The 12,773-nt window shown below is 41.4% G+C and overlaps 1 protein-coding gene across 2 annotated transcripts in view; it reads right to left on the reverse strand.

Annotated features, from left to right (window-relative positions):
• The window catches only part of acvr2ab (activin A receptor type 2Ab), a 72,763-nt gene that overhangs the window by 22,451 nt on the left and 37,539 nt on the right, over positions 1–12,773 (reverse strand). For both annotated transcript variants that reach the window (XM_063467107.1, XM_063467106.1), the window contains exon 4: positions 7,652–7,806. In XM_063467107.1, the coding sequence (XP_063323177.1) occupies positions 7,652–7,806 (155 nt within the window). The remainder of the gene's footprint in view (positions 1–7,651; positions 7,807–12,773) is intronic.

Consider the following 12,773-nt stretch of genomic DNA (forward strand, 5'->3'; position numbering starts at 1 on the left):
TTTCTGGTTAGGTTCAACTTGGTGTCAGTGTATCATCAAATAATGGGTTTGTTGTTTTGGTTGCTGATGGTCTTATGTTCCTTTATAAACATTCAATTCCTTTAATTTTAATGTCTTCAGATGCCGGTAACAATACTTCCCTTGTTCTGTTTGATCTGAGATCATCTGTCAATACTCTGCATTAGACTGGATTATATCTCATCTCATGGGCAAAACGTTCTCAGTCTCTATTAATCATTTCTTTTCAGAAAAGGGCTCTTAAACAGATGTTTGATTTACCATTTGTATGTGGATGACATCCGGTTGGTCTTTCTTTCTGACCTTTCTAACCTTGCTGATCTAAATAACTGCCTGACTGCCATCAGGTCTTAAGTTAAGTGCTCAATCTCTACAGTTAAATTTTAGCAAAACACAGACTCATAACAACTGTTCCAGATAGCACCATATCAAAGATCAAACAATGCCTTGGGTCTGCCAAGTTCCTCTGTTAAATCCAGCTCATGTAACCTTGAGGTTATCTTGGACAGTTTCCTGTCAGGATCTAATTTTTTTTCATCTACGGAAGGACCATTGCTAAGTTGATTCTTGTGAATTCCAAGCTGGAACTGGAGAAAACTGCTCGTGTTTTTCATCTCTTCTCAATCAGTTACTGTAAAAGTCTTAACAAATCGTCTTTGAATCAACTTCCATCAGTCCAAAACGCTAATCATCTCTTTCCAATTTCCAAAATCTTTTCACTGGCTTTCTGTCAGCTTCGGATTTCATTTGAACTTTTAAAGCTTTGAATAGTGAGACAATCCCTTCCATCTCACGAGATTTTACTGACTTACTCTTCCAACTGGTCCCTTCTGTGTTTGGATTACTGGTGTTGCCTTGTACTCAATGTTCAACACAGGGCCTTTGGGACAGGCTTTTAGCTTCTATTATAGGGTAGGTAACCCCGAGCAACAAGGAACCTTTACTTATGTAAGCATATTGAGACTGTTTTTAATTAACACAATCAGCTTAATTTTACAACATTTTTGATTTTAAGATGTCTGATTAAGAAATTTAAGTATTTCCAGCTGAAGTGGCTTTACTGTTAAAATCTGAACAGTTCCTGTTATCTTGAGTTGAGCTGACTGAAACCTTTCCACCGCTTTTAAGTGAATATGAGATTTTTGAGAAAAGACATAAGGATAGCACTACTGCAAAAAACTAAAAGCATGCAGAAAAAAACATTTCATCTCAATAAAGCCATAATTGTACGCAAATTGTTATTAATTCCACAGCCCTACTGACAAAGAATCCATTTAATAGTTAGGTGACATGTGTATGAAATCTAGGGTTTACAAAGCCTAGAGAAAAAATTAGCATGCTGGTAAATCTGGCACAAATCATAAGTGGAATTCATTTCAGTTTCATTTATATTTATATTTATAAGAGTATCTTCAAGGTGCTGTCCCTAAGTGGAAAGGAGAAACTCCCTTCGAACAAGAAGAAATCTGGAGGTTTTTGTCTGTGTGGTGACACCTATCAGGAGATTACTGCAGCGAGTCCTCATGCCCTCAGCAGTGGTATTAATGATATGGAGCTGTGGTGACATCACTGCTTGTGGTCGAAGTGACCGATGTAGTGTGCACAAATGGGCCGTTAGCATCTCTGTTGGTGGTGTGAATGCAAACAGAAAAAAAGCCCTCAAAGATATGTAGTTCACGAGTGGGCGTTTGTTCCAAAAACACTTCCTGACTCTGCAATTCTTTTTATTGTTGTCCTCATTTCACAAATCAGTGCTTCAGCTAATGATCTGTTAGCATTTTCAGGTCCAGATTCAGGGGTTTTAAACACTCAAGAGGATATTAATAAGACATATACGTCTTTGTCTCTCTGGCTGTCTGTTCAGACTGCAGCTGCTTGTTTATGACATAATCGCATTGCTACTCATTTTAATTAGAGATTCAGATTAAATGTGCGCAGTGTGATGCAGAGCTCTGACATTTTACAAGATGAGGCAGTGTAGCTGGCACATGGATGCTGTTAGGGAGCAGGGAAAATGCTCCCAACAGGTATGATTAATAACTAGAACGACTTCCCAAACACACAGGACACTCTGAAATCCAACTGGCAACAGGTGTGGCCAATTTGTTGCTGTCACATTAATAATAAATGACCAAGAAGAGCGCATTATGCTCGGGTGTCGATGCGAGCATGACCAAGAATAAAACATCTTCTGTTTTTGACATTTTCCCAGAGTCGCTGAGAGCTGATATGAAATGAGGTGGCAGAAGTTTTCACTTGATGGATGTCTCTTTCAAAAAAATCCAAACAAATTATTCTAATTTAATCTGACAAAGTGTTTTAACTGCGAATTGGAGGAAGATGTTGACAATTTTTCATTCGCCCGTGGACGACTTTTGCATAAATAATACAACACTGGAAATTTTCTGGCATACTTTTATAAGTTTGCTTTCCAGAGTTAGATGAAGCGGTGCTGCCTTCCATATTCTCTGCCATTTACAAAGGCAAATTCTTATATTAAGCATGACCAAAATTTAAAATAATGAAGTTCAGGCTTCAGACTGCTCGAAATGCAAACTTTTAGTTAGTTTTTCAACTTTTAGCTCTGTGTGACATCTCGGATATAGGAAATTAGGCTCCACCCACCAGATGTTTGTGAGGGGCAGCCAATTAGAAGAAAGATGGCTTAAAGACGGAGGAGACAACAGATTTTTGCTACCTTTAGAGGCAGAAACTATTCAAATTCTTTTAGCTCCAATAAAATAACCAGGGCGGCTGCTCTGGAGTCCAAGAATCTATGAAAAAGAGCATTTATAACGCGTAATAAGCAGGTATACCATGGTCTGACATACAGCACTGCTATAACTTTGGATATAAAAGAGAAGATTAAATATCAGCGACGTTTGGAGGGTTAGTGAAAGTGGGCTAGCTAACGACTAGCTACTACCTGGTGGCTATCTACAGAGCTATGGTTAGCTAGTGTAAACGCAGTATAGCAGGGATTATCTTAATTTCAGAGAGGCGCAAATATATGCCGAGAAAAATAAAGATACTATGTAGCGGCATAGTTGGGGCCATGTGAGCGATTCTTTTCTGAAACAGATCCCTCAACAGTTTTGTGGGACTCATTACAATTAAAAGGGAAAGCAGGTTAAAAAGACAAGAGGCTCATCGTCAAACACAGGAGACAGGTGGACCCGGAAACAGGGTCGATATGTCATTACTTAACAAGCAGACAGGACACCTTTAAATGTCTCACTTCATCGAGCAGGTGTTGCACGTCCTAAATGAGTAACCTCTGTTGTAACAGAGGGTGTCTGTGGTGTTTTTTTGTCCCCTTCAACAACTGAATTGCTAGCAGCCGTCCTTGATGACTTTGCAGGCTGTTTGAGTGATTGTCGGAGTCACCTCTGCTTTTATTTTTTTAAAACGCCGCCCGTGGTGTGACTGAAAAACATCAACACCACCACACACATACGAAAAAGAAAAAAGGCAGCAGAAATAAATCCCTCCATATCTCCTCTCCCCGCTGCACCCACCTCTCTCCTCTCCATCTCCTATATTGAAAAAACAGGTTTAATCAATTGCAAAATAAGCGAGGGACACAAAAACGGCTGCAGAGGGGGACCGCAAGCGCACCTCCTGTTTGTTTTACCCACCTTCACGCAGCGGGCGAGTGGAGTTTACCTCATCGCCCTCTTCCAGAAATGCATATTAGCTGACTTTTAAATACATTCCTTGTGAGTTGAGTGACCTCCTTTTACTTCCCCTCTCCTGTCCTTGCACACCTACTCATTCATGCAATAATACACTCCTGCACGCACACAGAGGGTTACACACATGCAGCATGACTCCATTTGTTCCACCCTGGCTATTTTATTTCATTTCACTCCCCTCTGATTTTATAAATCTTATAGGTGCTGCATTTTTCTAATCCCCTCTGTATCATCTTTTGTTATCTGATCCACTCTTTTTTTCCCCCAGTGCTGATCTTGTTTTGTTTTCTGTTGTTTATTTATTCATTTATCTGCTCCCAGGTAAGATGCTTCATAAGCTTCTTAGCGGTGTTGTTTTTCCATCACCATTTGTATCCAGACTGCATTGTGTTGCTGTCTTTTTTATCCTCTTCCTGTCGTGCTTTAGCACCGTGCAGATACAATAGCCAAGTTAAAAGAACTGCATGTCTCTCTTCACTCCCACCCCCACACTCCCCACTCTCCCACCCACCGCCAACACCACCACCACCACCACCACCACCACCACCCTCGGAGGCAGAGCTGCGAGCGTCTCTCTCTGCTTAGTTTTGTTTGCCTATATAAAGCCTCATCAATAATGCAGAGGCCCCTGACTCCTCTCTTCCATACTGTGGAAGCTGTGCATGGGTTTTCTTTTTCCCCTGCTGCTGAGCAGCCGAGAACATCGCTGCTGCTGTCGGGTTGAAACAGCCTCCGAATCACAGAAACTAAATTAATCAGGAATTTGGTGAAATGGTCTTATTCTCAGTCCTAAAACAGCGAGAATTTGAGGGGTGTCTGAAAGGTTTATGACAGCGTTAAATCAGGAAACACGATGAGCGTGGTGAGTAAGAAAAGGTATCCATTTACTGTCTTAGTATTTCATTAGGGCGTACAGTAAATGGTGACATTTGTGGCTAACTAGAGGCATGCAGGAGTAACCAGTAGACCAAAGAATTCTGAATTTATTTGTAGATAATTGCCTGCATCTCTTTGTTTGTTCCTCTGGGAGCGACTACCTGTATGAGCAGCATTGATCCATGTGTGACAGTCAAACACGCCCCAGAACAGCCACATGCACACCAACGCACCACTCGCCGACTTGTTCCGGGTTGGCGCTAACATTAAACAAACATCCATCAAACAGAAGCAGATATCAGCGGAGGAGGAAACAGCGGGACGACGTCTGAAGACACATGGATCACATATAATCAGCTAAGTTGACGTATCCTCAGGAAAAACTCCTGGTATACTTCCTGCAACCCTCTGAAATCTCCGCTCATCATTCATATCAGTGACTATACAACTAACATCACGACTTTATTTAGGGCAGTGCAGTTGCAGGCCTGAAATAGTGAATGTAGACTGGTTTTTATTCTGCTATTAGTGCTGTGAAATATATTTCCTAAGATCTTCCTAAGATCAGTTTTCCTTACTGTTAACACTGCTAGATTTATACCTTTAGATTAATTTATATTGTACAGTCCGAATGGTTTTGCACCGAAATTTTGTTCTCATGTCCACTAATTAGTTTACATTCTGAATGACAATAAAGTGATAAAAAATAAAAATAAACCAAAAACTGAACCATGGGAGCCGGTAAGAAAACCCGAAGCGGACTAGATGAGTCGGATTTCCTGAAGTCAATCGGTTTGCGTTGAAGAAATTTGACATCTTGTTTAAAAATATCTTTTTGTGGCTCTTACTGGAGATGGTGTTGGGTGTGATTTCATTTCATGTTCAGCATGGTAAATATTTCCCTCTACTTTCATCCTTTGTGTGGTTTTAAAGCATTTCAGGAAAGAATTCCAAAGGGAAGCGCCCCAAAAACTGTCACACATGTATGATCTGCTAGCATCATAGACTCGCTGAGCGCTATGTGGCCGTAAGCTTGTCACCCGTGTTAGTTATTATTGTTATTAATTGCTCATATTCCTTCAGCACCAAAGTAATCCATGGTAACTGTGCCTCCGCCGCCCTCACACTCTGCAGAATTGCTCGCATTAATAACTGATGGTCTGAGGGTGTCTGAGGGTCAGCACTCAGCAGTTCATTAATTGCTAAACGAGACAGTAACAAAAGAAAATGACCAGGGCGCCCATGCACACGGGCTCCTTTCAAAGTGACCGCAAGCCACCAGCTCTTGTCCTTCGCCCACGTATAGCTTAACAGAGTAATCACTGTGGGGAACATTGTGTCAGTACACTTAGCGGTACATAGCAAAAGAAAATGCGAAAACCAAAATATAAGCAAATGTGGTATAAAAAGACACTTAAATGAAGTTTCAAATAACAAGAGGTAGTGCCTTTAAAAGCCACAATAACAGTAACAGCTTTTTCCCTCTTTTATAGCTCTCAGGCTAACAAATATTTTAGTGTTTTATTTTATTTTGATGTAGAAAATGAAAACGCTAACGCTAGCAACTAGCACAGCTACCATTAGCCAAACTAAGTGTTTAATTAACATTTAATGTGATTAAATTTAAATGTAAATTTTAGCCCGTTAATTTTTAAGGACGCCCCGCCTTATATTGATACTTATTGCTGGGGTGGACATGGACACATCAGTTGGCTAAGTGGAGTTGTTTAAAGCCATCAGATAACTGCATCAGTAGCTTCCACGCACCCATTTTCCGCTTCCTGTCACTTGCTCGGTGGACTCATTTGTTTACATTTGGCTCGCACATCACCAACCGTGTACTTGATGTCTTTTATAGACTCAAGTGGTGAAACATATTATTTAAGGTCTTTACCTTACAATATAAAGAACCCTGAGGTGACTGTTGTTGTCATTTAGCGCTACATTAATAAAATTAAACTGAATTAAAAATAGTTTTGTTTTCGTTTTTGTGCAGTTTTCGTGCATATTTTGCACAGTAATGTGTGTTGTTCGAGTTTGTCGAAGTATCTCTGTTTCCAGGTATTAAATCATCTTCGCAAGGTGACACAGTCTCTTCCTCAGACATGCCCGGGCTTATTTCATTGTTTTGTCCACTAAGTAACGTAAACCATTGCTATAGCAATGACATTGCAGTGTGACAATTTCACTAGGGATAATCTGATATGGAACAGGGCTAACTGTAAATAACCCCCCAAAAAAGGGCACAGGTATTTTTTGATCAGACTAATCGCACTTGTGTGTGATTAAAAGCCTGTCTGACACACTCTCAACAACACAGTTCGGCTCATCTCCTGACTCCTCATGTGGTGAATTAAAAGCGAGTCTGAGACGAGTTTGCTCTGAAAAGAGACCCGCAGGAAAAAGAAAAAGACAGAACCAGGGCTCCTCTCATCCTTCTAAACAGGACTGAAATAAGAAATTGTAAAAGCAATTATCCAGACGTAAACTCTCAGCACAGCGTGTCAGCTCTGGCTGACCATCGCTCCATCCCTCGGCTGAGCAGGGCAGGAGAGGCCAAGGCTGTTGGAGCCCACTGATGGAAGTGGAACAGTGGTGAAGCTGAAGGTTGGTTAAACAGAGAAGGCAGTGTGCACACTGCGCCTGACTGCAAACTTCAAATAATGCACAACCTTTTTAAAAGCGAGCAACTGATGAAGTCATGTCAGAAATAAATATTAACCTGAGAGCACATCCGGACATCTCTTGAAATAAATTTAACCGAACTTTCAGGTATCAGAGGACGAATCCTCTGACACGCAGGAACTGACTGGTTTTACATTTCCCCTTTGTTTGCAATTAACAGATGGAAGTCAGACCCGATGGTCACCGAGGCTGAACAGACAGAAAGAGAAACTAACTGCATCAGCAAGCAACTTTGAAGAAAGAGGACACCACAGCCTCGCCACGCTGTGTGACTGACAGGTGACCTCTGAAATCAGACGACAGCGACGAGCAAACGTGAAGACAGAGAGACAAACCGGGATTAAAGCAGTGATGGGCTGGACTCTGGTGGGACTTACATGTGTGGGGACGAGTGCAGCTGGGTACGCCAGTTTGTGGTGCCTCCACATCCAGAAGGAGAAGAGGACGACAGCGGCCAGGCCTATGATGGGAACCAGGGAGTAAAGCAGGGTGCTGAAGAGCTGGGGCTTCTGGGAGAACGGGTTGGAGGTGGCTGTGAGGGGAGAAACAGACATTATACAAGTCAGCCTGAGCTCCCTCGCTTTTTAACCACATTGTTCATGAGCTAATGGACTCGATCACCATTTTCAGGTCATAGCGAATAAATGATATAGGTAACTTTTACAAATCATAGTCATAATTAGAATTAGAAAGGAGGATTATCCGGTATGTTCAACACCAAGATGGTAACAATGAAAACGCTCATCTTAAAGCTTCGTGATTGAACCAGTGTCTGAAATCATGGTGGTTATGTCCACCTTTTAAACTGCCTATGTAACTAAAGCTGTGAAATATCAACAATCTTAACCTTCTGAAGCACAAATCTCCAGGTGGAATGCAAAGGACATGCTTTCTTTCGCTAGATTAGTACCTTTTGGGGTTTTGTTTTTAATATTTCAAGCTGTAAAAAAAAACAAACATCAGATGTTCAAAATGTCCAGTGGGATTTAAACTATGCGTAACCCAAGGGTCCGGTAAGGAAAAGCCAACTAAACTAGGCTTCAGTGTGTAACAGAGGCAGAAATATTAGAAAGACTTCATTGCTCAACACGTCTCATTTAATAGTTCTACAAAAATGACCAATGTGCACGACTAGACAAACAAACTTCAGCTGAAGTGAGGAGCCATGATAATAGATTGCCACGGTGCATTTTTGTTCAACCAAACTCTCACGGCAGCATATGAAATAAATAGAAAGAATATAGGAGTTGCTAAATTGGCTATTGCTAAGTTGTTTAAATTGGATAGTACAATTGTGAACAAATAAAAAATAAATAACACACAAATGACAACAGGGCAAAACTGAGGGTTCTCTCATTGTTGAATTGAACGTGCGATGAATTTAAGGTGTGCGGTGCCCTGTACAACTCAGGCTTCCACAGCGGTTTTTCAAAATCAGTGAGTTTCTGTTAACGCTGTATACGACAGGCTCCGTCTACAAGCTGCATTTCTGGAGTACTTGAAGGAGAGACAAAGTGGTGCTTTCTGGCACAACCTCACCTACTTTCAAAGTGCAGGGAGAGCACGACAGATCTGAATATGTTAAAACACCAGCAGCACTTTGTGTGTAAAGAACAACTTCACTGATTCGCTGACGTGTCTCGACTTGTGGCCTTCATCAGGTTCCTGAGGACTGGCAGTAAGATAAACCGTGCCCGAGCGTTAAAATAATACAGAATTGCTCAACTTATTTGCAACCTGTTGGAACTGATAGTTCTCGATATGCCTCAAAGGGTGGACATGCAAGAACACCGAATCTCTCACAACTCATACACCATCAGGGATTGAGCAACCAAACTTGCCACACGTGTACATCTCAGGCCCCCGAAGGTTCTTATCTATACCAGATATTATAAAATCATCATGTTGCTTAGCAACCACCTACCAATGAAGTTTAAATGACCCATTTCTAACATTTAAGCACCCAAAACACCTCATAAAAGCATTGCATCCTTTTTTTATTCATGATAATAACATCTAACTTCTATTCACAGCGCTTGAAAAGCATCATATGAGATGTTAAAGACCCCAACATGTTGCCTGCCTCCCACCTAATAAAAAATGACAATTGTACTCTCACCTGAGGCTTTTTATTGCAGGTTGACCCAATTTTGCCTTCAATGCTGTTTCAATTCTTCATGGCACATACATAACAAGAAGCTGGAAACAATATTTAGAGATTTTGATGTGACAGCATGACACAGTTGCTGCAGATTTGTTGACTGCACATGGACGATAAGAATCTGCTGTTCCACCACATCTTAAATGCGCTCTAACTGGATTGAGATCTGGTGACTGTGGAGGCCGTTGGAGTACAGTGAACTCATTGTCATGTTCAAGAAACCAGTTTGAGATGATCTGAGCTTTGTGACATGGTGTATTAGCCATCAGAAGATGGTACACAGTAGTCATAAAGGGATAGACATGGTCAGGAACAACACTCAGGTAGGTTTGTGGTGTTTAAATGATGCTCTGTTGGTACTAAGGGGTCCAAAGAGTTCCATGAAAATATCCCACAGAGCATTACAGCACATAGTCACTTAAAACATCCTTGCCCATTCTGATGCTCAGTTTGAACTTCAGGAGATTGTCATAATGATTTATTTAATCTAAGATTACTTTTATTCTGATTGGTGATAATATCAGACCCTCCACTTCAGATAGAGCTCCCTTCAATTGAAGCGCCGATCACAAAGCACAGAGTCACGTCAAGCTTGTTGGATCCTAAACCAGCCACAACAAAAAAACACCGCCAACATCCTCTTGGTTACAAATGTGGTAACGGCCACAGAAAGGAGTGTGGGGCAGACCTCCTGATCATACACAGAAAATATCTCCATGAAGTCAATTTGCAGAGCGGCATGAAGAATGCCTGATTTATAGAGGTTCTAAACATTTAATAATTTAACATGTGAAGGTTTTTCCTCTACTACACTGGTATCATCGGTTTCTGTTGTATACACATACATTAAATATATATTTTATATTTCAGTATTTTTAATTGTGCTATACTTCACAAAAGACATTTCTGACTTCTTCCCCCTTGAAGCTCTGGTTTTTCTCTTTCCACAAGAGTGCAGGACTTTATATTGCAGAGAGAAACAAACCCACAGAGCCCACAGTGACTGAAACTCTCAGAAGAAACTGCTCCACGATCAGCCAAACAAAGACAAGAGTACACAGCCTTCCTGGTTGGCCTCACGCTGGGCCTCCATCTCTAAATGCAGCTCTAACCCTGCTTACAGCCACCATGCTTAGAGATCATATCGGCGCACGTAAGCGCACACAAACACACACACGCACGCACAGCAGGATTAGCAAATCCATCTCGTGACATAACGTAATCCGCCTGCCAAAAATAACAGAGCTCTGAACTGTGCCCGACCCCTGCAGGAGGCGCAGGGTGACGCCTGCTCGCTCAGCCTGTCCTCCCGTCACAAGGTGCGGCCGTCTGATTCGGCAGCGCTGTCAAAACGCCGACGCTCAGACGCCGACCCGCCGCTGCCGCCCTCTGAGAGCAGGGAAGTGAAGACAGGCGTGAGGGAGGGGGTAGGTGCCGACAGGACTGCACCAGCTGCATTGTGGGACCCTGAGGGTGTTTGTCGGGAGGTTGTGGAAAATTGTTCCTCTACAGGAAGTCTGCAGGTTTCACAAAGTCAGATTTAAAGGGTGAGACAGACGGACCTGCCAGACACTTCAGCTGCAAACTGATGAGCGCAAGGACACTAGAACCACCACTGGTTGGTGAAGCATTAATCACCAGTACCTGAATGTGCTTTAACCTCCTGTTATACTACATTCAGGGATAAGTACATCCTTTTCATTCACTTTATTTATATACTTTTAGATGTACTCCTAATTGATTAATTTATTCCTTTGATCGCTTGTCTCTTTAACTTATATTAAATTACCCATAATAGCACATAACCCCCAGTTTTGTCTAATTTCCTGCTTTACAGTCATCAGTGAAGGACTGTGAACTTTACTAACCTGCATGAAAGACGCTATACAAATAAAGTTTGATTAATTTGCTGGCAGTCTTAAATTAAAGATTTTTCTTGCGTTTAAAAGAAGTCTGAGGTCTGAAATCATTTCCATTCATTTTATTATTGAAGCAGGGTTGAATTTACTCAAGTTAAACATGTTTGTTCACAAAATGGCCAAGAATAACAGGAAAACGTACAAATTTCTGTTCTGATTTCCATCTGTAGCCGTTTTGTCTGCCAGCCTCTCTACTAATAGATTATTTGGATTTAGTTGTGACCCGGCCTTGACCCCAAAGGATGAGCTTCATTACTCACAAGGCTGCTGGCCTTAAAGGTGAGGGTCAGGCTGGTATCAGTAGGCGAAGAATCCCATGGGAGTTTACAAAAAAAAAAAAAAAAAAAAAACATGAAGAAGAAAGAAAGATGTTTTTCTTGTGAAATAAAAATGAGTGGGTTGTCTGCCCGGGGCTTGGTGACGTCTGAGGACACTTTTGGACACATGCTGCAGGTAGTTCGGCCTGTGCTTTAGCATACCTGATGGAAATATAAGTGCAGCAGCAGAGGTGGGGAGGAGGGCTGTTTGAATTTTATTTTGGTTATAAAACACATTTATGTGGTTTTGGAATACGACATGTTGTCAATAAACATTCTGCATCGACAAAGTTTTATTATCCGTTTCATCGATTATGGCGACGAATCGTAGCAGCCCCGATGTTCAGTTAATTCAGAGTGTCATTATCGAGAAGAAAATTGCAATTGGTGCATAGTTCCACTAAGATCGGCAGCGCAACTCCCTCGCAGGATAGTTGACAGATTTGAATGATTTTAGCCGAATACAGCATGAAAGGTGGAGATGGGCAGAGGTGGGTTTGCCAAGTAGCTTGCAGGGGCAGCAGCAGCAGCAAATGAAGGCAGACTAAAGCCGAGTTAAAAGATGACGCTCTAGATGACACTGTCCAATAGATGTGTCAGCTGAGCTGTGAGCTGATGTGGACTGGCACTGAGGTCAGCAGATCTGCCCCAGCTGTGGTCAGTCTTCATTTCCTACTAGATCTCATGCTTCGCTCAGTTTTTTTTCACATTCATTACTGTGCAGAGCCACTACACTTAACGCTGATATCATCAGCATTGCTGCATTTACATTCAACATTTAACCTACATTATGAGGCTATCTGGACTTTACATGTAAGCTAGTTTAATGTCTCATTTCTGTTTCTTAAAATAAATTCCATTGCATTGAAATGGGCTAAAAAAGGAGTCTGAATCATGTTCTTAGGGATGCATTGATCTTATATTGTTCTATAATATATCAGTTACTAAGTTCAGTGGATATTCAGAACCATGAATACATACTGATGTGAAATCTTTTGCAATATTTCCACTTCATTACAAATAAATGATTCACATATTCGCTTAAATATTTTTCCTGATGCTTCATTTAGTGCAGGTGAGCACCACACAAAGCCCAGACATG

This window comes from Pelmatolapia mariae, linkage group LG23 (assembly GCF_036321145.2).
Source record: "Pelmatolapia mariae isolate MD_Pm_ZW linkage group LG23, Pm_UMD_F_2, whole genome shotgun sequence".
Taxonomy (NCBI): Eukaryota; Metazoa; Chordata; class Actinopteri; order Cichliformes; family Cichlidae; genus Pelmatolapia; species Pelmatolapia mariae.